The following is a 26,525-nucleotide window of genomic DNA, read 5'->3' as shown; positions in this document are numbered from 1 at the left end:
TATATATATATATATATATATATATATATATATATATATATATATATATAAGTATATATATCCTTATAATTAAATTAAATTAAAAAAAACCAAGTACTGATGACCAAATAACAGAATTTATTGAAGAATCAGTTTTGATGGAGTAGGATTAAGATTATAGATTGGTCATACTCCTGTTATCTATGGTAATTTGGAAAAAAAGATTAATACATTTTTAATACATGAAATGAAAGTTTTAGAGAGAAAAAATGGAAAATAAATAGCTAAGAAAGAATTGAAAAAACAGCTTCGCACAAGAAGTACATAACCTTTCTTAAGCAACAAACTTTCTGAAAATTGGATTAGACAAAACGGAAGCTAATGAATCCATGAGAGAATGTGGTGAGGTGGGAAGGGGAGAAGAGAAGGAAATAATTATACAATACCTGCCCATTGTGACTAAGGAAATGTGCTAAGTGCCTTGACAAATATCACATTGTTATCTGATCCTTACAATAACCCTGCAAGGTAAGTACTATTATTATCACCATTTTACACCTAAGGAAACTTAAGTGGCTTGCCCAGGGTCACACAGCTGGGTGAGTGTCTGAGATTCAACTTTAGGCCAGGTCTTCCTGACTCCAGGCCCAGCCCTCTATCTCCTAAACTGAAATTAAGCAAAAAAAACCTGAATAAATAGAAGAAAATATAAGATATTTCATTGTAATAACTTCCCTAGAAAAGAGATAGCAGAGAAAAATCTTATGAATTATTAGTCTACCTGAAAGAAACAACAACAAAAAAGAGCCTAGACATCATATTTCAAGAAATCTTAATTGAAAACTGCCCAGATGCCTTAAAACCAGAGAGCAAAATGAGAAAAGAAAGAATTTTACCAATCAACTCCTAAAAGAAACCCCGAGTGAAAACTCCTAGGAACATTATAGCCAAAATCTAGTGGTTCCAGATCAAAGAAAAAATATTACATGCTGCCAAAGAGAAAAAATCTAAATATCAAAGAACCACAGTCAGGATCACACACAGTTTGACAACTACCACTATAAAGGAGTGGAGAGCTTAAAATGCATTATTCCAAGGATACAGACAAATATAGCATTATAGCCAAAAATAATTTACCCAGTAAAACTAAGTATAATTCTACAGGGGAAAAAATGGGCCTTTAATAAAATAGAGGATTTGAAAATATTCCTGATAAAAAGACCAAAGCTAAATATAAATAACATTTATAAAGTGCTTATTGTGTTCTAAGCACCTTAAAATTAGCTCATTTGATAGATGCAAGGATTATGCCCATTTTAGTGATGAGGTAACTAAGACAAGTAGAGGTTACATGACTTGCCCAGAGTCACACAGCTAGTAAGAATCTGAGGCCAGATCTGAATTCAGGTCTTCCTTCCTCCAGATCTGGTGCTCTATCCATTGCACCACCCAGCTGAAATATAAACATAGGAGTCAAGAGAAATGTTTTTTTAAGGTAGAAATGACTGAACTAAGGAAATAAACAAGGATAAACTATTTACATTCTATTATGGGATCACACACATATTCTTTCTTAATGAGGGAGTCTAATAAGACAAAAGACCTGAGAATGATTTTGTTATGTGTTGATGAAGAAGGATGTAGAAGAATAGGAATATACTAGGGAAGCAAGTGAGAGGAAGGTTGGGGAAAATTATATAACAAAGTGTACAAGTAAAACTCTATTCCAAAAATTTAAATGGTCAGGGGGAAGAAAACACATGCACATGGTTGGGAATAGAAAAGTATTTCACTCGATAAGGAAGGATGGGAAAAAGAGATAGGGATAAGGAAGACATATTAAGAAAGGGACTGATCCTAAACAAAAGAAAGTCTAACAAAGGATTAATAGTGAAGAGAGGCTTAAAAAATAAAAAAGGATAAGAACTTGTAATTGGGCTTTGGGTTAGGGAAAGAAAAGAGGGTCAGGGAAGCAAGGCAGATGACACAAAACCTAGAACACTGGAGTTGAGCACACTTCTCTCTCACGATCCTGATTTTCATAAAGATGGTGTCAGAAACAAAGAAAAGGAAAAATATAGAAGCGTAGAATGGAGAGCAATATACAATTCATAAACATGAATGAGAACGGGATCAACTCACCCTTTAAATGTAAATAGACAGTAAAAAAGAATTAGAAATCAAAATCCAACATTTGATATTTACAAGAGACACACACAAATATTCATACATATTTAAAACAGGGCTAGAGTAAAACCTGAAGCAAATACTTAAGAACACTGAGCAACCCAATGGATAGCATACTATCCACTTCCTGACAGGTGATGGACTCAAGGTACAGGAAGAGATAATAATTTTAGGACAGAATCAATGTGATAATGTGTTTTTCTTGACTATGAATATATATTAGATGAGTTTTATATTTCTTTATTTTCAAGGCAGGGAGGAGACAGGAGAAAATTAATGTTTTTTAACTAACAAAAGTCTAACTAAAATAAAAGTTACATTAAAAAATAAAATTAAAAATTAATGACATAAAAACTTTTCTTTGTAAGTTATGCCTTACCATTTTGTTCTGATAGAGTTGACAACGCATTAGCAGCCGCCTGAAATACTTCTTTTGATGAAGAATGCATCAGCATTGCAAGTAGCATTTCCCGATGCACTGGATACCTTTTTCAAATGCAATTTTAAAAATTAACAATAACTTTTAAAGATTGTTTAAATTTTTCTCTATTTTAAAATGTTAAAAAAAATAATAGATTATGTATAAGCAATATTAGTAATATTTCCACTGGGACTATTTGATATTGAGATAGAAACCATAAGGCAAAAGAGGAAATAAGCATTTTTTTCAACTATCCCTTCAACAATGATTCTGAGCATACAGTGTAAAAAAAGGTAATAGTAATAGGAACAGAGTTAAAGAGAGAATAAGGCAGGGAGGGAAATACAAATGGTAATAGAAAAGTACAGTTAATAAAAGGTACTAAAGGGAAATTCTTATAAAAAATGGGGATAGAATGAAAGTTTACACAACAAAGGCATCAGTAGTTATGTTAGCAATTGTCTTTGGAAAAATTTACATTAGCATCTTACAGAACAGTTCCAAACAAATACTTGACAAATAGAAAAGTATCATTAAAAAACTGGTAAAAAATGGATGGAAACATTTTTCACAACTATGGCTAGTGGGAGACTTCATCAAACAAGGAAAAAAAGGGGAAGAAATATAAAACAATTTTGATGATAGAAAATTAAAAAGCTTTTGCACAAAGAAAATGATCTCGGGCAATGTACTTAAGCTCTATGGGCTTCGGTTTTCTTATTTGTAAAATGAGAGGACTGGAATAGATGACCCCTGAGGTCTTCTCTGATAAAGGTTTGATGCTTAAAACATATAGGCAGGGCAGCTAGGTGGCACAGTGGATAAAGCACTGGCCCTGGGTTCAGGAGGACCTGGGTTCAAATATGGCCTCAGCCACTAGACACTTACTAGCTGTGTGACCCTGTGCAAGTACTTAACCTTCATTGCACTAAAAAAAAATTAATTAAATTAAAACATATAGGGAATTAAAGAAATATATCTAAAAATCAAGAGTCAGTTCCCAATATATGTGGTTAAAATATATGAACAAGTAGTTCTCAAAAGAACCAAAAATTACTAAAAAAAAAAAAAAAACCAAACACAAAAAATCAAAAAACCACGAATTGCTCCAAACCACAATGAGAAAAGTTTTACTTCACATATAGCAAACTGGCAAAAATGAAGGGGAGCAAGGGAAGGGAAAGGGAATAAGTATTTATATATCACATATTATATGCCATGATCATTATTACATTTGATAAAAACCAAAAAGAATAAATTTAAGGAATTCAGAAAACCACTGAAAGCTAGATTTTATATATATATATATATATATATATATATATATATATATATATATATATACAATAGGTTTGCTGAATATTCAGTAACTCCCAAGGTTGGCCCAAACTAGATTAAAGTATAATTGAGAAATAGTAAACAAGATAAATAAAAATACAATAGAATAGATAGTGTTAATAAATGGCCCTCCTTCCTATTTGAGTTTGACACCACTCTGACAACTAAAAGAACTAAAACTAAAGAACAAAAAATTTAAATTGAAAATTATAAAAGATAATATTGGCCCTAAAGAAAAGATGAGGAAAAAATACCTCTCCTTCCTTTTACCAAACAATTGGAGGGTTATGGGTACAAAATACTGTATATGTTGCCTGCTATGATCAATTTTTTTCTATACTATTTGTTTTTTCTTTTTAATCTTTGTTATTATTCTTTTTTTTTCCTTGCAGGGCAATGAGGGTTAAGTGAATTGCCCAGGGTCACACAGCTAGTAAGTGTCAAGTGTCTGAGGCCAGATTTGGACTCAGGTCCTCCTGAATCCAGGAGGTGCTTTATCTACTGGGCCACCTAGCTGCCCCTTAATCTTTGTTAAGGGAAAATTAATTGTTAGTGCAGGAGAGGGACATACTGAAATAAATGAGATAGAGAAACAAAAAGCAATAATTTACCAATTGGTACATGAACAAAGAATATGAAAAAAGAATTTTGAGTAAGAAATAAAAGCTAATAGTCATAAGAAAAAAATGTTCAAATCATTAAAAATTAGAAAAATTCAAATTTAAAGCAATTCTAAAGGCTCCAATTCATAACTATCGAGTTGAAAAAACTGACAAAGAAGGAAAATGACAAATGAGGCAAACAAGTGAATAAATATTCTGGTGGTAGAGTTGTGAATTGGTCTAGCCATTCTAGAAAGCATTTGGAACTGCATTTTAACAGTTATTAAACTAATGACAAAACAATACCATTACTTTACACACCAAAATGATCAAAGAAAAGAACCCATATGTTAATATTTATATATGTATACATATATATATATACATATATATATATATTTATAGCAACTTTTTTGTGGTAGCAAAAATTGGAAACTAAAGGGGATGCTCATTGATTGGTGAATAGTTTACTAAAAAAGGAACACTATTGTGTCAAAAAAATAATGAAAGGAACAGTTTCAATGAAACCTAGTAAAACCTGTAGGCATTGCATTAGAAAGTGAGAAAAACACAACAAAAACAACACTATAAAAATAAACAACTTTGAAAGCCTTTAGAATTCTTATCACAACACAATAAACAACTATGATTACAGAACAATGATGATGAAGCATGATCCCCTTCCCCTGACAGTGATGACAGACTCTAGTATAGAATGACACATATTTTTTGGATAAGGCCAATGCAGGAAATTTTTTGTTTAACTATACATATTCATTACAAGGTTTTTGTTTTGTTTTGTTTTACAATAGAGAGAGGGAGAGAAAAAGAAAAACAATTTTTGTTCACTGAAAAAAAAAATCTAATTTTTCTAAAATATGCATTTATGGAGCTTTGTAAAAGGAAAGGAAAAAAGAAGATTGCTTTGAAGGACCTATATATTCACCCTTCCAGATTAGTTAGTCAACAAACATTTATTAAGCACTTATGTGCCAGGCCCTGCCCTAAGCATTTGGGAAACAAAGAAAGGCCAAAAGAATGGTCTCTGAACTCAAAAAGTACACATTTCAATGGGAAATACAGTATGCAAATCATTATGTACATACAGGATATATACAGGATTAATGTAAGTCAATCAAAGAGAAGAGTTACTAGCAGATCTGAGCGGAGATGGGTAGAACTTGGAAAGGCTAGATTTTAGAAGAGGAAAGCCCCAAAAGCTAGGAAGTAAAGAGGGAGAATGTTAGAAGATAAAGTATCATGTGTGAGGAAAAGCCATCCAATGTAGATGGATTAGAGAATTCATTACAGGGAGTCAAATGGAAAGGTTTGGAAGGGGTTAGGATAGAATGGCCATTAAATATTAAATAGAGGATTTATTCAGAGGTAATAGAGATTACATTGGAGAAATCTAGCCAATCTCAAAAATGATGTTTGCCATTAATTTTCTGTTTTCAATATGAAATCAACAAGTATTTGTTAAGGACCTACTATGTGCCATACACTGTGCTTAGAGCTAGGGATAAGAAGAAAAGTAAAAGACATGCCTTGCCCTCAAGGAGTTCACAACCTTAATGAGGGAGACAACATGAAAACAACTAGATATAAACAAGTTAAGCAAGGGATAAATAAGAAGTAATGAAGAGAGGGAAGGCACTAGAATTTAGAGGGAATGGGAAAGGCTTTCTGTAGAAAGTGGTATTTTAACTGACTTGAAGGAAGTCAGGGAAGCTAGGAGGCAGAGACAAGGAAGGAGAAGATTCCAGACATGAACAACATGAAGAACAGCCTTTGAAAATGCTTAGAGCTGAGAGATGGAACATCTTGTCTGAGAAACAGCAGTGAGGCTCCCAGTGTCACTGAACTATGCTGGGCCTGGGAGATTTAAGAAAATTGGAAAGGTAGAGCAGGGTAGGTTATGAAGGGCTTCAAATGCCAAATAGAGGATTTTATCTTTGATTCTGGGGGTGACAGGAGTCATTGGAATTTAATGAATAGGAATGGTGACATGGTCAAGCCTGCACTTTAGGACTGTGGAGGCTTATGGGTTGGAATGCAGATAGACTTATGGCAGGCAAACTGTCCAGAAGGCCATCTGTTCAGGTATGAGGGGATAAGGGCCTACACTGGGATGGTGGCAATATCAGAAGAGAGAAGGGGAAGTATTTGAACGTTAAAAAGGTGAAATCAATAGGCATTGGCAAGTTTGGAGGATGGAGAAGTTTGGGGAGAAAAATAATGAGTTCAGTTTACTGGACATCTAGTTTGAGACATGCAGTAAGCATTTTTTTTTTTGGCAGGGCAATGGGGGTTAAGTGACTTGCCCAGGGTCACACAGCTGGTAAGTGTCAAGTGTCTGAGGCTGGATTTGAACTCAGGTACTCCTGAATCCAGGGCCGGTGCTTTATCCACTGTGCCACCTAGCTGCACCCCCTGCAGTAAGCATTTGAAGATGTGAGAATAGAGGTCAGCAGAGGTTAGGGCTGTATAAGTAAATCTGATAATCATCAGTATAGACATGATAATTGAATCCAAAGGAATCCATAGGAGTTAATGAGATCATTGAGTAAAATAATATATTGATATAATTCTTATAGATTATGTATATAAGTAGCAGGATCTAATCCTACAAAGTATGAATAATTCTTGCTGGCTTCTATTTCTTTTTTTTTTTCTTTTGGCAGGGCAATGAGGGTTAAGTGACTTGCCCATGGTCACACAGCTAATAAGTATCAAGTGTCTGAGGCCCCATTTGAACTGAGGTCCTCCTGCATCCAGGGCCAGTGCTTTATACACTTCGCCACCTAGCTACACCCTGGCTTCTATTTCTAACAAGCAGGAGAGGGGAAAACAGAAATTAGGGCTCCATTTGTGTTGATAGGAACCTTTCTATGTAATCCTGACTCCTGACCTATTTATTTCTAAAAAAAGAAGCAGACTTTTTTTTTTTAGATAACCATGTCAATTTACCAGTTTATTTTTTAAAAGGGTCATAGTTCACTCTAGGACCTCTAACACCTACTACTTAAAAGCCCAGATGGATTGTGATATGGTAGCACTTATGGATGAAACTGGAAATGTACTATTTTGAAAGTTCGAGCAAAATTCACAGAAGAATATGCTGAAATCATCTTCTAACCAAAAACGGCTTGGAAGGTCAGAAGGAGGGAGCTGCTGTGCTGAGACAGGAGTCCAGCCCAACCCCACAGTCACCCTGACACAGATCCAGTACCAGGAAGGCCTCACCAGAGAAGGAGACCCCCAGAGCCTCTGAATCAGCTGAAGCACCAGTGTTGTCTGGAACTAAGTTCACAGTCTGGTGAGTGGGCTGAGCCCTGGGCAGGGGAGAGACTACAGGGGTCTATACTGGTGCTAAGGCAGAACTTGGATTTTACACCCCTACTGAGAACCAGGTGGTAGGCTCGAGTAGAAGTGGCCCAGGTCGGGGAGGGGCACAGGCTCGTCAGAGCTAACAACCACAACACACAAAGCTGGTTGATTAGCAAGTTGGTCTGGGGTCATCTAGGACCAGGAAACAGGCCAAGTGAGTGAAGAACCTGATTCTCCTTAAATCATACCACCTGGGACTTCTTAAGCTTGGGATACTGCAGCCTAGAAACAGTGCTCCCACTTTAAGGAGCTAAAAGTCTAGTAAAAGAAAGGCAAGATGAGCAGACAGAGAAAGGGGAGGACCATAGAAAGTTTCTTCAGTAACAAGGAAGACCAACGGGAACCCTCAGAGGAAGATCTGGGCCCCTATATCTAAAGCTTCCAAGAAAAATACGAATTGGTCTCAGGACATAGAGGTGCTCAAAAAGGACTTTGAAGATAAAATTAGAGAGGTAGAGGAAAAAATGGAAAGAGAAATGAGGGCAATGCAGGAAAGACATGAGAAAAAATTCAACAGCTTGAAAAGTCAAGTGGAAAAGGAGGTACAAAAGCCATCTGATGAAAATAATTGCCTAAGAATTAGGATTGAACAAATGGAAGCCAGTGACTTTATGAGAAACCAAGACACAATAAAGCAAATCCAAAGGAATAAAAAAATAGAGGGCAATGTGAAATATCTTCTGGGAAAAACTGCCGACCTGGAAAATAGGTCCAGGAGAGATAATTTGAAAATTATTGATCTACCTGAAAACCATGATCAAGGAAAGAGCTTAGACACCATCTTTCAAGATATTCTCAGGGAAAATTGCCCTAAAATTCTAGAAGAAGCAGCTAAAATAGAAATTGAAAGAATCTACCAATTACCTCCAGAAAGAGATCCCAAAAAGAAAACTCCTAGGAATATTATTGCCAAATTCCAGAGCTCTCAGGTCAAGGAGAAAATATTGCAAGCTGCCAAAAAGAAAGAATTCAAGTACTGTGGAGCCCCAGTCAGGATAGCACATGATCTAGCAGCTTCTACATTAAAGGACCGGAGGGCATGGAATATGATATTCCAAAGGGCAAAGGAAAGGAAATGGGATTACAACCAAGAATCACCTACCCAGAAAAACTCAGCATTATCTTTCAGCGCAAAAAATGGGACTTTAATGAAAAAGAAGACTTTTAGGTATTTGTGATGAAAAGACCTGAACTGAATGGCAAATTTGACTTCCAAATACAAGACCCTAGAGAACCATAAAAAAAAAATTGAAGCTGGGGGACATACCTGGGGTCATACAGTGGGTGACTGTCTTGTGTCTGAGGCTGGGTTTTGGCTGGGATCCCCCTGGGTCCAGGGGTGATGATTTGTTCACTGTGTCACTTAGCTAGATGATAACATCTTTAGGGTTAAACTGAGGGGTGAAAGGAATTCATTGGGGAAGGGGGAAGGGCAGAAGCAAAATCCTACATGAAAGTAACAGGAAAAGGCTTATGGAGTGGGGGGAGAGATGGGAGAGGAGCAGGGCAGTAAATAAATTTTACACTCATCAGAAAAGGCTCAAAGATCTTAAACTCATCAGAGCTGCCTCAAGGAGGGACTAATAGACACACCCAAATGGGTGGAGTAATCTATTTAATCTGGGCAATAAATGAGCCTAACACTCATCAAAATTGGCTCAAAGACCTCGATCTCATTAGAAATGGATCAAGGAGGGAATGAGGTACACACTCAATTGGGTGGAGTAATCTCTCTAACCCTGCAGGAAAATAGGAGGGGAAAGGGATAAAGAGAGAGGGGCAAAAGAAGGAAGGGCAGAGTGGGGGAGGGGATAAACAGAAGCAAATCACTTTTGAAGAGTGATAGGATGGAAGAAGATGGATAATAGAATAAATATCATGGGGAAGGGAATAGGATGGAAGGGAAACAGTTAGCAATAGTAACCATGAAAAAGAGAAAAGGGGGAAATTGTACAAAATATATTTATAGCATGTCTTGGTGGAGGCTAAGAATTGAGAATCAAGGGAATGTCCATCAATTGAGGAATGATGGAAAAAGCTGTGTTATATGATTGTAGTGGAACGGACTTGTGCTACAGGAAATGACAAACAGGATGATCCCCGAAAAAACTTGAAAGACTAATGAACATCGAAGTATAGTGAAGTGAGCAGAGCTGAGAGGACATTGTGCATAGTGACAGCAGTATTGTTCAATGAGCAACTGTGAATGACTTAACTACTCTCAGCAGTGCAAGGATCCAAGACAATCCCAAGGAACTAATGAGGAAGCTTACTATGCACCTCTATAGAAAGAACTGATAAAAAGAACACTTGTGGAAAGTTCACTGATTACCCAGAAGTCACTAGCTTACTGCAATTTCTATTAAGAATTTTTAAATTCTTGCTAATAACTTTCAAACATAACTAACTTAGCAAATATCTTATTATTGAAGACACCGAGGCCAAAACGCTATGAATCTACTATTATCTCTGGAGAAACTCTCAGATATAATTAAAGAACTTATTTAGTAAAATATTAATTCTAGTAAATAATTTTTTGTAATTTAATCAACATTTATAAACATATAAAAATCATTACTACTGACTGGTCATCTTCATCGCCAATATTTTCATGTAAATTTCTTTGGTACATAAGTAGATTGTTTAAAGCCCAGCATGCAGCTTCCTAGATTGAAAATAAAAACAACCAGTTTATATAATTATATAAACAATTCTCAATCAATCTTAAAAGTGACTTGGTGGATTTTCCAAAAAAAAAAGTGACTCGGTAATAATCAAACCTGCACGTCTGTCTTCCTTCTATGCAATGTTAATGCTCTGTAACTGGCTTCTAACCAGAATAATTTATTGTCTTCCTCATCGTCCTGATTCTTTTTCTTTTCTTCTAAATCTTGGTTTAAAATAATAGTTTCAGCTTGAAGATAAAAATATCATAAATTAGTTCTAATTTGGAGTGACTGCCATGTTATTTCACATTTCGAAATGGATATAAAGCTTCACTTCCAGTGATAAGCTACATTAATAAACAGTAAAAACAAAACATATAGCATTCAATGAATAATCTTACCACAGATGGCACTTCATTTCTAGCATAAATCCAATCATGACAATTCTTAAACCAACCATATATTTCACTAAATTATTTTTTTATTTCCCGCACTTTAATTTGAACCAATGCTTATTTTATCTAAGATTATCCTTAAGTAGACAGTACTGAAAGTGTCACCCCCAAAAAAGTTCATTATGACTTTAATTCACAAAAGAGACACTCGTTTTTGGACATGGCCAATAGGAATTTATTTTGCTTGACCAATGCATAACTGTTATAAAAGCTTTGTTTTTCTTTTTTCTTTTTTCTTTTTTTTGGGGGGTGGGGGTGGGAGGCAGAATTTCAATTTCCTCATCTGTGAAATGGGCATAATAGTTACTATAACCCAAGGTTGTTGTGAGGATCAAATGAGATCATAATAATTATAAAGCACGTAAGCACAGTACCTGTCACACAGTAAGCACTATTTGAATGTTAGCAATTTGCTATTTTTCTTCAACACAGATCTCTAGGGAATCTTTTGACTTTAAAGAAAATTATTATAAATAAATGAACATTGCCCTAAGTACCACTTCTGGCTAGATCATCTTTTCTGGGATACTAGTGAATAAATATGAAGATTCTTGTTTCCTTGATAAATCATCCCATGGACGGGGCTTTGAATTAATTAATGAGTTGCTCTTTGGGCAGAAAAGTATATTACTGCCTTTTTTTATACATGAGACATTTTGATACTATGAAAAAAGCCAGACCAAATAAACCTTCAGGCATTTACTGTGGAAGCTACTTTTTTTTTTTTTAAACAAATTAAGGCTAAGTTTACTTACTGAGGAGAGCCAAACAGCTTAGTCCTGCAACCTGTAAGGCTGCATTCTCTGAATATTTTATAACAGCTTTCAGGATGACTTCATGAACCTCATTTAAAACCAGGATATTAAAGAAATTATCTAAAAACAAATTATAAGTTAAATCTACATTAATAGAATTTTATATTTATCTATAAATTATTATATTTAAGTCATAGCATGGTTATATGATTACTTTTAAGTTCTTTACAACCAAGTAATACTTTTCTTTAAAATGCCTTAGCATGCTTATATACATTTTTTTTAATTGGCAGGGCAATGAGGGTTAAGTAACTTACCCAGGGTCACAGAGCTAGTAAGTGTCAAGTGTCTGAGGCCGGATTTGAACTCAGGTCCTCCTGAATCCAGGGCCAGTGCTTTATCCACTGCACCACCTAGCTTCCCCCTTATCTACATTTTAAAAAATTGTTGCAAACTGTTACCATTTAATTACTTTTCTATGCAATGACACTGAGCAAGAGTAGTATTTTTCTTTTACTGCTCTTTTTATCATCATAAAAAATAGCACCTCGATTAACATAGCACTTGATGGAGTGAAAAGTACTTTAATAATAAAGCACTGGCCCTGGATTCAGGAGGACCTGAGTTCAAATCCGGCCTCAGACACTTGACACTTACTAGCTCTGTGATCCTGGGCAAGTCACTTAACCCTCACAGCCTGCAAAAACAAACAAACAAACAAAACACATTAATAGAATTACAAAATTTCATAGTTGGAAAGAATTTCAGTGTCCTTCCTCAGAGGAAGGAAGTTTCAAGTTTTAGTTCAAGAATTCCTTTTATATCATTTCCAAGAAAGAGTAATCCAGCCTTCACTTGAAGATTAACAATCATAGTGAACGCATGACACCTAAGGCAGCCCCATTATACTTTATCTATTATTTCAATTGCCCTCCTGCAACTTTTCTGTTGTACTCCCAAGGACCAACAATCAAATCAAGAAGCATTATTAAACCTCTACATGCCAGGTAGCCTATCCCCACAAAAAGCTAAAACTGCCCCTGCTCTCAAGAACATAATGATGATGATGATCATAACAACACTAATAATAAGAGCTAGACCAGCTGGCAATTATAATAGCACTTTAAGGTTTGCAAAGCACTATCTCATTCAGTCCTTAAAACTCTGTGTGGTAGGTCCTATTATCATTTCCATCTTACAAATGAGGAAATTAAAGCTAAGAGATCAGGTGGCCCATGGCCACACAGCTAATCAATGTCTGAGGCAGCATATGAACTCAAGTCTACATGACTCCAAGTACTACACCATCTGGATGCCTATATTGAGGGGAATAACAAATCAAAACATACAAGATAAATATACAGCAAATGCATGAGAACCATGCCATCCATTAGAGAGAATGACAGTACCATCTGGGGTTTGGGGAGGGGTAGAAAAGCCTTCTGAAAGAGGTGGCATTTGCAACTCTTAAGTGTAGGTCTAAAAGGAAGCTAGGGATTCTAGCAGTTAAAAGGCTGAAGGAGGGTATTACAGGGGTGTAGAATAGCCAGGGAAAAGGCACAGTGACCGGAGATGGAGTATCATTTGTGAGGATGCAGAGAATGCCAGCATGGCTGGAATACAGGGTACTCAGAAGAGAGTAGATCCTAGGGATAAAAGGCAGCCACGGGAGTTTTTGTTCCTTGCCCGGCTGTATTCCCGATTCATCTTCACAGGACTGACTTCCTGTGTCATGCTATAATTTCATCTTGGAAACCCACTAATACCTGGACTACTTCTCACATTAGAATTCCCCTCTGCCCTCGTGGCTTACCCCTCTGATCCCAGAACCTCTATTTTAAGGAGGAGGCCCAGGGCAGTTATGCCTTCATTCCTCTTCAAGGCTGCACGCCACTGGATTTTCTCTACCATGCACTGATGCCAAGTACCTTCATCCTTCCTCACTAACCCCGCCCCCTTCAGTTTCTTTTTACATGCTGTTTTCTTCCATTAGAATAGGGCTTCTTAAACTTTTTCCACTCGCAACCCCTTTTTGTCTGATAAATTTTTACACGACCCAGGTACACAGGCATATAAAATAGGTATACAAAACCTTTTACTGTTGCCAATTTTTCTGTGACCCCCACATTCAGTTACGTGACCTCATATGGGGTTACAACCCACAGTTTAAGAAGCTAGGTATTAGAAGCTGAGTTCCTTGAGAGCAAGGAGCATCTTTCATGAATTTTATTTGTATTCTTAGTAGTTAGCAGTGCCTGGCACACAGTAAATATTTAATGAAACCTTATTTACCTTGATCTAATGGAGCATGGATGTGACATGGTCAGATTTATAAATTTAGGATAATCTTTGACAGTTGAGTGGAAGACAGATTGGCATGACAAGAGACTTCAGGCAAGGATCCAATTAGTGTTATTATAATAGTCTAGATGAAAGATGGTGAAGACCTAAACTAGAGGGGTGACTGTGTGAGTGGAAAGAAGAGGATATATGCAAGAAATTACAAGTTTTAGAAACAGCATACATGAGGTGACTGCTTACAGTTAAAGGAATCAAGGATGACAACAGGGTTATGAATTTGAGTGACTAAAAGGAGGGTGGTGTCCTCAACAGTATTAGGAAAGTTCAGAGTGGTAAAGGCTGAGAGAAATGATAATAAGTTTTGGACATGTTGAGTTTGAGATGCCAAAAGGATATCTAGTCAAAATGTCAAACTGGCGGTTGGTAATGTAGGACTAGAGCTCAGAAGAGAGACTAGGATTATTTATCTTCTGAAAGACAAATATATCTGGGAATCACTAGCATAAAAAGATGAGTGTTGGGAGTTATCCAGTTAGTAAGTAGGCATGACATGGACAAAGATCAAGCAAAAGCCCTTTAGTTAGAAAAAAAGCAGTCAAGACAGTTAGGAGAAGCAAGAGAAATCAGTCAGAAAATCCCATACAGAGTATCCAGAAGAAGAATATGTTTAAAAGTTTCACATATTGTACAGAAATGAATAAGGATAAGGATCAAGATGTCATGAAATTTTTGCAATAAAGAGATTTATAACTTTGGAGAGAATGGTTTCAGTTGTATAAGAGGTAAGAAAACAGATTTGCAGAGTTAAAAAAAAGAGAGAAAAGAGGAAGGCACTGATTATGGACCCTTTTTCAAAGGGTTTGCTGAAAGGGGAGGTGAACAAATACAGACAATAGCTAGCAAGCAGGATAGTATCTAGTGAGGGTGTTTAAAAATTGGGGAGACTTGGGAGAGGTTGAAGAGGAGGAGGAGATCAAGGCCTTTCCATAAAATAAGCTATCTTTCTAGACTATCTCATGCACCTTCTTGGGAAGAGTGAAGCCCCCACTGAGTACTCATTGAAATAAGTTAGACACTATCCTTCACCTAGTTAGAGGATATCATAGAAATGAAATACCAGATTATTTCAGTTTCCCCCGGAAAAGAAAGATGTTCACTTTTATATTTCATTAAAATGCAAGAAAATATTCCATTCTAAAATCCATTATCCTCTTAAAAACAGAAAATTCTTCTCAGGAAGAAGTGTAAAAATCTGTTCAATAAATCTACATAATATAGAACTGCAGTTTTCTAGTCTCTGACTCCATAAACCACACTCTATATTAAAATACTGACATCTCACTGAAAGTAAACCAGGTTGCTAAATTGAATGGTAATAAATAATTTTCTATCCAGATACCAAATCCTTTTCCATGTTTGTCATGCTGTAGACGTGATTTTTAATATGCTGTGCCAACAGAACAAAAGTTTCAGCAAGTTCTACACAATGCCAGAAAGACACTGACTATTGTCTTGGAAACAGAATGAGGACCGCCATAGGTAAATACAAAGAGGTTTATCACCAGTGTGATGCTTATGAATTTTTTAGCCAAAGCATCCCACAAAATAAAGCAAAAGACTAACCCTGCGCCACTTTTGTGGTAATGGAAGCAAACTAGTAAAAGAATGCACATATGATACGAATCACTCAGGTTTTACAAATATTAATTGGACTTTCTGTATTCTAAATGTGATATCCTTCCATAATGACTAAGTATATGTACTACTGCAAGAACTGAATCATATCAATCTTTAAATTTTTCTTATAAGTGAACCAGAAGAAAACCAGCAAAGATGGCAGAGGGGGAAGAAACAGTACAATCCAGCTCTCTCCCTCTCTCACAATTGCTCCAACAAAGACTGAAGAAGGGGCATCGGTGAATGTATAATCCAAGAAAAACTACATGGGTCATTTTTCTAGACCAAGATCATAAGTTCAGCTACAGGTGAGTAAACAGGCCAGCGACCATGATGCCACTGGGCCTGTACTCTGTCTGATCACAGAGCAAGATTGCTTATTTAGCCCAGACCTGGGCTGGAGCCAGCAGCTACGAAAAAAGGTCAAAAATGTAATGCTAACTGGAAAGAGCTAGGGACAACAAGCCTACAATTATGACACCTCACCTCTCATGGATTTTACTATTATCTCTATGTTGATAATTCTCAAATCTACCCATACAAGCCCTAACTTCTCTGTTGATCTACAATGTCACATCTTCAACTTTCTATAGAAGGTGGAACTTTAGTTGAGACTCAAAGGAAATCAGGGAAAACAAGGAACTGGGCCTTCACTGCTGCTAAGTAATCATACAACATCTCCTTAATCTCAAACTGGATGTCCCAAACTGATTTAATTAGTTGGGACTAGGTTGTGAAGGGTTTAAATACCAAAGAGAGGAGTATATATTTGACCTCACAGTTAATATAGAACCATAGGAGTTTACCATTAGGTAGTTAAATGGTCAGACATGCACTTTAGAGAAATCAATTTGGCAGTTGTGTGCAGGAAATATGTGGAGAACTCAGAGGGCTCTCTGTTGCCCCTCTGACTGAGTTCCCCCTCCCTAGACTCAGGCCATAGACACTGAAGCAGCAAGAGTTTCCTGGGAGAGTTTTATGGTTAAAAGTTGAATTCCAGTGACAATGCCTGGTCAGTCTCCTGGGGTCTGAGGAGTTAGTTGTGCAAGCCTCGCCTTGTTAAGGCCTGGAACAAGTTCTGTCATGTTAAGGCTGAAAGGTTGAAAAATATTCTTATTCTCTTAGAATTATTCTTGCAGATATTTTATTTGATTTCTTTGTGGTTTTTTGCTTTAAATACTGAGCTATCCTAATAAAGGGCACACACATTCACTCATAAGGTGGCGCTGATGTGTCAATTATTTATCGTCTCTGATCCTTGACCCCCGTCGGCCTGAACCCCCGACCCCAACAAAATACTAGAATGAGGAGAGACTTCAGGCTGAGACACCAATTAGAAAGTTATTAGTCAGTGAAGTGTTAGCAGCCATCCTAGTAGCAGCCCAATTCCTCTCAAAATCATCTTCACTTTGACCAAGCATCAGCAGTTCCAAGAGATGGGGATACATCCCTGCCCTCAAGGAGTTCACAATCTAATAGGGAAAACAATATGTAAACAAAGTTAAGCATGTGATAAATAGTAAATAATTAATAGAAGGAAGGGAATTAAGAGGGATTAGGAGGGGCAGCTAGGTGGCACAGTGGATAGAGCACCAGCCCTGGATTCAGGAGGACCTAAGTTCAAATCTGGCTTCAGACACTTAACACTTACTAGCTGTGTGACCCTGGGCAAGTCACTTAACCCCAATTGCCTCACCAAAAAAAAAAAAAAAGGGGGGATTAGGAAAGGCTTCCTGGAGAAGGTGGGATTTTAGTTTGGACCTGAAGAAAGTCAGGGAAGCAAGGAATTGAGTCTTCACTGCTGCCAGGCAATCCTACTGCACCTCCTTAATCAACTCACTATCCCACTCTCCACAGTGGCTCTTCCTAACCTTTTCGTCCCTTCTCAAACTTCCCATGGCTCCTGTTCACCTTGCCTCATATTTTACAGAAAAAAAATAAGGTCATTCTTCATGAATTCCCTCTTCTCACCTCTTCCTTATCTACCATCATTTCCGTGCCTTCTGCCACTCTCTCCTTCACCCCACCTCACATAAGGAAGTGCCCTTGCTCCTTACCAAGGCTAACCTCTCTACCTGTTCAAGTAATCCCATTCCTTCCTGTCTCCTCCAACAGACTGCCCCTTCTATCAGCCCCATTCTTTCATGCATTTCCTTTTTTTTTTTTTTTACTTTTTTTCCACAGCAGTGAGGGTTAAGTAACTTGCCCAGAGTCACACAACTAATAAGTGGCAAGTGTCTAAGGCAGGATTTGAAATCAGGTCCTCCTGAATCCAGGGCCGGTGTTTTATCCACTGTGCCACCTACCTGTCCCTCTTTCTTGTATTTTCAATCTCTTCCTGTCTTATGGCTCCTTTTCTATTGCCTACAAATACATTTATGTCTGCCCTATGCTGAAAAACTTGATCCTTCAATCCCCGCTAATTATTGTCCTATTTCTCTTCTGCCCTTTGTAACTAAACTCCTTGAAAAGTCTATCTACAATAGGTGCCTCCACTTTGTTTCTTTTTGCCCTCTTTTTAACCCTTTATAATCTGGCTTCCACCTTTATCATTACACTGAAATTTCTCTCTCCAAAGTTACTAATGATCTTTTATTTGCCTTTTCTCAGTCCTCTTTAACCTCTTTGAAGCCTTTAACACTATTGATCACTCTTCTCCTCCTTGATACTCTCTTCTCTCTAGGTTTTTGGGATATTGCTCTCTCCTGATTTTCTTCCTACATATCTGACCACTCCTTCTCTGTCTCAATTGCTGGATCCTCCTCTTGATCATGTCTTCTAAACATAGGTGTCCTTTGTCCTCTTCTCTATATTACTTCACTTGGCGATCTGATCAGCATGCATGGATTTAATCACCAGCTTTAGCTGATGATTCTCAAATCAACCTTTCCTCCCCATCTCTCCCCTGACCTCCAATCTCACATCTCCACAACCATTCAGACATCTCAAACTGGATGTTTAATAGATATACTGAATTCAATATCTCCAAAACGGTACTTATTATGGTTCCACTTAAAGCACCCCATCATTGCCTTCTACCTTCTCTATTACTGTGTAGGATACCAACATCCTACCAATCCTTCAGGCTTGCAACCCTAAGAGTCATCCTGGATTCCTCACTATCTCTCAGCCCCCATAACCATGCTGTTATTCATTTCACCGTTGCAATACCTCTTGAATATGTCCTGTTCTCTCCTCTGACACTTCTACCGCTCTAGTGGAGGCCCTCATCCCCTCACGTCTTGATTACTGAAATGGGCTGCTGGTGGGTCTACCTGCCCCAAGTCTCTTCCCACCCCAATCCAGTGTCCATTCTGTCATTAAAACAAAGATCTGATGATGAAACCTCTCTCTCTCTCTCTCTCTCTCTCTCTCTCTCTCTCACACACACACACACACACACACACACACACACACACACACACACACACACACACCATCTCAACAAACTACAATGATTTCCCATTGGCTCCAGGAGAAAGTACAAAAAAGCTCAGAGGACTCAATGGAATATAAAATGTAAAATGACTGGAAAGGGGGGGATGAAGGTAGAGGAGACATATAAGGGGCTTTGAAGGCCAAAAGAGATTGGATTTTATCCTAGGTGATAAGGAGCCACTGGAATTTATTAAGCAAGGGGGTGATCTGACCTCATCAACATTTTAGGAAAATTACTTTGGTTCTTAGATGATGGCTGGATTGGAGCGAGGAGAGACTTGTAGAAGGCTGACCAGGCAGCAGGCTTTTGCAACAGTCCAAGAATGAGGTGATATCAGGAAAAAAAGGGGGCATATTCAAACAAAGTTACAAGGTGAAATCAATAGGCCTTGGTAAGCGATTGGATAGGGAGGGTGAGATATAGTGAGGAATCAAGGATGAGGACTAAATTGTGAGCCTGGGAGGATGGTGGTGCCTTTGACAATAATAGGGAAGTTTAGAAGTGGGGAAGATTTAGGGAGAAAGAGAATGACTTCCATTTTGGGAATGTTGAATTTAAGATATCTTCTGGACATCTAGTTTGAGATGTCTGACAGGCAGCTGCAGATGTGAGAATAGAGATCAGCAGAGAGACTGGGGCTTGATAAGGAGATTTGAGATCAGCACAGAGATGATAATTAAATCCATGGGAACTATAAGATCCCAAGTGAAATAGTATAGGGGGAGAAGAAAAGAGGACACAGGGAAGACTCCTATAGGACATACAGTTAGTGATCATGACCTGGATAAAGAACCAGCAAAGTATACTGAAAAAAAGTAGTCAGATAAGTAGGAAGAGAACCAGAAAGAGAGTGGTATCCCAAAAATCTAGTGAGAAAAATGATCAACATTTAAAGGTTGCAGAGAGGTCAAGAAGAATAAGGATTGAAGGAAGGTCATTGGATTTGACAATTGGGAAATCATTAGCAACTTTGTAGAGTGCAGTTTTAGTGGAATAATAAGGTTGGAAGACGTAAGGGGTTAAGAAGAGAATGAGAAGAAACAAAAGTGGAGGCATCTATTGTAGATGGCCTGTTTTCAAGGAGTTTCCACACAAAGGACAGAAGAGATATAGGATGATGGTTAGCAGAGAAAAAGGGATCAAGTGAGAGGTTTGTGATGGCTATGGAGATATAGGCATGTTTGTAAACAATAGGGAGTGAGACAACAGAGAGCAGTAGAGTGGGAATGATGGAGGGAATAATAAATTGGAGAAAATGAGATGTAACAGGATTCCTTGTGCAGATGGGGGTGGGGGGAGTGTTGATAAGGTGTAAAGCAACTTCTTCCGAGACAGGAGTTAAGAAGGAGATAGTGGCAGAAAGCATCTGAAGTGATGTGAGATGAAGAAGGGAGGAGAGAGGCCTCAATTTTTTTCAGTAAAATATGAGGCAAAGTTCTCACCTGAGAGGGGTTGTCATTTGAGGAGGGATTTGGAGCAATGAAAAGAGCCTTCCTTATGGGTTTCTTTTTAAACATCCAAAGATTTTTGGATGATAGACTGTACTCAGATATTTGATACAGAGATGTTCTTTTTCTCCCAATCTATATATTTTTGTCTTATTCTGGCCTCACTTTATTTGTGTATGCAAAACCATGTTTTAGCTTTTCTGTCTATGTAGAATTTAAGGTGGTATGTGGTAAGAGATGCTGATCTAAAATGTTTTTAACAACCAAAAGTAATTAAGTAAATAAAGACTATTATAATAAATAGTCCAGGCAAGAGGAGATGAGGGCTTGAACTAAGTGATAGCTTGTGGATGGATAAAAAGGGGACAACTGTGAAAGATGCTGCATTAGTGGAAATGACAAGATGTGGGAATTAATTAAATATATGGTGTGATTAAATATGAGTGAGTAAGAAAACAAGGATGGCCCCAAGGCTACGAACCAGGGTGAGTGGAAAAATGGTGGTACCCTCAAAATTCAAATTCAAAAGAATGGTATATGAGATGAGTTTTCTTTTGGACAGGTTGAGTTTTAGATACCTACGAGGACAGATGGTGATCTTGGATTGAAGTTCAAGAGGGAGACAACAAAACTCAGAAAGGCTAGATATATAGAAAAGAACAAAGAAGAAATATCTATCTCCATAAGCAATGTATATAGATATTTGGAATCTAGCAGTAAAAGCAGAGCTTGTTATACAGTAATGAAAACGATTCCTTAACAAACATACTGAAACTAAGGAGGTTAATTCTGTGTCTTCTCTTTCAAAAACAATCACTTTAAAGGGATATATTTATCTCTTCATTTCCCACTCAGTTGTACTCCTCTGGACTTTACCATCATGCCACAGGAACCCCATAATCCTTTAAGATAAAGATCATTTCAACCCTGGAATTCATACTTCATCAATACTTCATCTACTGCTGATAGCTGCTCTAAATGGAGAGAGGGGATGAAGTTGGGTCACTCCTCGCAGAATTTCCATTTAAAATGGGGGTTCCCAAGTCAGCAATCTCTTAGCCTCCCATTGGCTACCAGGTACCCTACTTAAGAACTTCCTTTTATATGCTGTCTTCCCTAATTAAAATGAAAGCTCCCTGAGGATGGAGATCACCATTTTCTTTTAAAAATTTTTCCCAGATCTTAACATAATGCCTGGCACCAAGTAGACACTTAATATTTTACTAACTTTAAAATCTTTGTTGTTCTGCTGTTTCAGTCTTCATGACCCCATATGGGGTTTTCTTAGCAAAGATAATGGAGTGGTTTTCCATTTTCTTCTCCAGCTCATTTTATAGATGAGGAAACCAAGGCAAATAGGACTAAGTGACTTGCCCAGAGTCACACAGTAAGTGTCTGAGGCCAGATCTGAACTCAGGTTTTCCTGACTCCAAGCCTGGTGGCTCTTTCCACTGCACTATCTAGCTACCCAATTTTAATACTGACATCATACAAAATATTTTAGAGCTTTTCATCTGGATATATTTTCACAGTTAGATTGTGAACCACAGAAAGTAGCTAGTCTCATTACTTTACACTCAGAGATTGTTGTGTTTTCCTTACCAAAACAGATCACAGAATCTTAGAACTGGAAGATATTTTAGAGATCTTCCAATTGGAAAAGAGAATTTAAATATTTTCCCTGCCTACAACTGGTGTCAGAAGCAGAACTAGAACTCAGACTTTCTGACTGTGCAGTAGTCTTTCTACTATAGCCAGGAAAAAAATCCCCCAAACTTCAGCCTTTAAAAAAAAAAGAAAAACAACTTAGCATTCAGTGCTAAATAACCATCAAAGAAATGTTTTAGCAACAGCAACATCATTGGGAAAAAGTATATTACATTCTCCTTTACTGTCCTGGAGGGGAAAAGCAAAAATTCAATTTCATTACTTGGCACATATCTTCTATGAGTCATGAGATTATTCTAGTGCTATTTCTCAAATGTCAACATTTGGAATATAACCAAAGAAGGCCTTTCAGTTTCCCAAAGAAAATAAATAAGAACAATTATACCACAAGGTATCTTTGAAGACTAGAAAAGAGGAAAAGGAGAAGATAATGAAACACTCAAAAGCATAATTATCTCATTTAGCAGAGTAAATACTGAACAGGATCACTTTTTTTTTTAAATCAAGAATTCTAGAAGGAATATCTTAGTCTTAAATTTGCCTAGCTGGACCAAATCTTAGCTCAGGAGTCTTCCATTTTACAGTTATAGAGACTAAAAACTGTTACTGTACTTGTAATGCATTTAAACAGAAAAACCAAATGATATAATTAAATAAAAATAACTCACCCAATGTAAGCCTGTGTAATAAACAGCAACCAACTTCTTGAATTTTTTCACTGCTACAGAACATTTTCATGGCTTCTACCACAACATTGTAACATCTGACATTTCCACTCATTAAGACTTCAACATTACTGCCTAAATCAAAATTATAACACATTGATTTGGGGTTATTTTCCCTTGTGTACACACTTATCCAAGGCTTCCTGATTTCATATACTGATTGCCAGGATACAGTACTCTACTTACTAAAGCAATTAATAATGCTACATTATTAAGCACATTAATTGTATATGAATTATGACTGCTTTTAAAAGGATTATGCTTAACCTTATCCCAGACTTCCTGTATAAAACATGAATGAATAAATCAGAATGATGAAATTAAGGTGTAGCTTCAAAAAGCTACTTAGACCAACCTTTGATTTTAGAGTTGAGGAAATTAAGGCCAAGAGATTAGGTGACTAGCCCAAAATCATACATATAGCAAGTGAGTCAGAATCAGAAACCTAAGTCTTCTGACTCTATATTCACCACTCTTTCCACCTACCAGTGTTGCCTCCTGATGAAAAAAGGAAGAAGAGCAATATTTGTCAGTAGGAGGCTAGAAAAAGATTAAGGATACTTTTAAAGCATAAGTAAGTTGGTAACAGCTAATGAGATAAATATTTTAAATATAATTTTGCTTTCAAATAAGATTTAGAAAGCTAATAATGACACTAAATAATACTTTCCCCAAAAAAGATGGGAAGATTTTAACAAAAATTAATAAGAAAAATAACATGATAAAAGGAGGAGGTAACTGCTAGAAATCAGAAATATAATAGTTAAAATAAAATGGTTAAAAATTCTGGTTTCCAAGAGTAATTTTCTTTGACCTTTGCATTACAAATCAAACCACTTTAATTCTTGTGTTATGCTAGATGTGTGTGGGGGTGTGTGTGTGTGTGTGTGAGGGGGACACAACTTTAGCCAATAAGTCCAAAAAACTATAGCCAATGGAAAGCAAAAGGGTTCATTTAATTTGATAACACTGAGTAATTATAATCTTTAGAAGTATGGCCATTACCTATTCAATCTTCTCTACTTTCAACTACTTAATTTCCTATAGCTAAGAAATCAAAAAGCAAAGCCTGAAAATCTACAACAAGCACTTCATAAAAAAGCACTTTTTCCAAAGTGTATAGGCTACCTCCTGATAGAAAGGTGATGGACTCAGAATGACATGACATGACCAATGTAGAATTTTTTTTTAGCTTGTTTGTTATAGGAGGCTTTGGAGGGTTTTTTGGGGGGTATAAGGAGAAAGAGGAGAGGACATGGTGGCAAGGAAATAGAAAGCAAAGGAGGTAGATTTTTATTTGAAAATAAAATTTAATAAATTTACCATAGTAAATTTATTTACTTTATTTTTTTAACTTTTTAAATTAATTTCACTTTTTAAAGTATAGGACTATACCCTGATTTACTAAGGCCCAAAGTCGAATTTTCCCTACATAATTAAATATTAATGCTTACTCCCATATCTCCAGAACTTATCAATGAAGCCATAACTATACACATACATGTGTATGTACACATGGATACCTATACTATAAATGCTATATATCTTCCACTACAGTTCTAATCTTCTGCCCATAGTCAGTCATTCTGTCATAAAATGGAATTAGCCCTAGATTCTTGAAGATTATAATAGAGAAGCACAAGCTCTGTTATGTTTTAACATTTACAAACATGCTGTGAGTACAGGTTTGGGTAGTCCCCATTGGCTGAGCCTTGTTAGTTTTTAAAAGACTAATCAGTGGAATGCTAGTCAGCAGATAATAATTTTTTCAGCCACAGCAGCCCAAGGAGACATCTACTTAGGGCAAAGCTGTTAAAGCCCTATATTACCTGGCCCTGACCTACCTTTCCATCTTTACTTGGCATTACTCTCCTTTCCACATAATGTGATCTAACCAAACAAGCCCTCTCTATTCCTCACTCACAATGATTAATGTCTGATGTCAGTGCCTTTGCACTGATCATCACAGCTGCATGGAATGTGCATTCCCTCTTTACTTCTTCCTCATGGAACCCATTTTGTCTTCCTTTAAGATGCAACTGACATATCCTGTTTCAAGAAGCCTTTCCTGATCCCTACTGCTAGCTAACCTCCCTCCTAAACTATTCATTTATTATACTTAACTACTATTTCTATATACCTATATTTATATTTGTATATATGCATATTTATTAACTTTCTATGTGTACTTGTTGTCTCGCCCATTAGAACTTAAGTTCATTACAAATATGAATTATGTCATTCTTTATACTTGTGCCTACTGCCATGTGCCTAGAACACAGTAAGTGCTTAATAAGTACTTGTTGACTGAGTATAAAAGGAATTTATTTTCCTCCTCAATGGAAAGAGCATCCACACTGATGACATTATGGATCAGCAAAATATTCATGTATTCTCATTTGTGGATTGTATTTATACAACTGAAAAATACTACCAATGATCTCAAGGCTTTCCATGGTGGGGAAAAATATAAACTCACCTTTTCAATGCAGATATTTTTCCAATGAGACTATACATACATACACACACACACACACAAATATATGTGTGTACATGTATGTGTGCATGTATGTGTGCATGTGTGTGTGTGTATATATATCCATGAACCCGTTAATATCACAAAATCTAAAGAATTAAAAAATTACAACTGTGGGTTGCTCCAGGTGACAATGATACATATAGACAAAGACTATATTACCAATGCTAATTTGAACACAAGAAGTGATGAATTCAAGAAAATGAGGTGAGCTAGCTGTGTATCGATAGATAGGGTAACAAAATAGACAAAATGCTGCAACTAAACACACAATGTTAAAAGATCTAACAAAGAGGCATCCAATGTAACCAGTTAAACCCCTACGAAAAATTTTATGGAAAGACACAGACAAGAATTATACACATACACAAAAAGGCATTTATGAGTTGTGATTAGCAACAATGGAGGAAATTACCCATAACAATAAGCTCATAGTTCCACTAAAATACTAGTGCTGCAAAAAATGGAAAATATTAATGGCTACTTCAGAAACTACTAATATATAAACTGAGAGCCAAGATATGAAATCAGCCCATTAGCTAAATTTAACATTGTGGCCCATAAGCAAAATTCACTCACTCCTCACAGCCTTCTTTCAAGAAAAGTGATACTGAATTTCAAAGTTTCAGAAAATGATCTTTCTTTGATATTAACAATAGTTCATTTTTTCCCAACATTAATAAATTTAGATCTCTAATTTATAAATTATCTCCAAAAATGCTCTTGAAAAAGATGTTTTAGTTTATAATAAGTGGGAAATGACAATTTTACTTATAGATACTTACATGGGAGTGCTAGGGAATATAAACTGTGAAGAACATGAAGAACAACTTCTTCTTCATGATTAAATCTTTTTAATGCATTCAGCAAAAATATATAATCTTTGTTCTCAATAAATTCAGTTAGTTGCTCTTCTGACACTAAATTGAAAGAAAAAA

The 26,525-nt window shown here is 36.7% G+C and overlaps 1 protein-coding gene across 2 annotated transcripts in view; it reads right to left on the bottom strand.

Annotated features, from left to right (window-relative positions):
- Positions 1-26,525, bottom strand: part of LRRK2 (leucine rich repeat kinase 2) — a 200,985-nt gene that overhangs the window by 155,096 nt on the left and 19,364 nt on the right. For both annotated transcript variants that reach the window (XM_043968574.1, XM_043968575.1), the window contains 6 exons: positions 26,373-26,507; positions 22,995-23,126; positions 11,794-11,913; positions 10,698-10,831; positions 10,503-10,582; positions 2,546-2,652 (listed from right to left, as the gene is read on the bottom strand). In XM_043968574.1, the coding sequence (XP_043824509.1) occupies positions 2,546-2,652; positions 10,503-10,582; positions 10,698-10,831; positions 11,794-11,913; positions 22,995-23,126; positions 26,373-26,507 (708 nt within the window). The remainder of the gene's footprint in view (positions 1-2,545; positions 2,653-10,502; positions 10,583-10,697; positions 10,832-11,793; positions 11,914-22,994; positions 23,127-26,372; positions 26,508-26,525) is intronic.

This window comes from Dromiciops gliroides, chromosome 5, assembly GCF_019393635.1.
Source record: "Dromiciops gliroides isolate mDroGli1 chromosome 5, mDroGli1.pri, whole genome shotgun sequence".
NCBI classification, from domain to species: Eukaryota; Metazoa; Chordata; class Mammalia; order Microbiotheria; family Microbiotheriidae; genus Dromiciops; species Dromiciops gliroides.
Note: the sequence above shows the minus strand (reverse complement) of the source record. Positions and strands in the feature narration are given on the sequence as shown.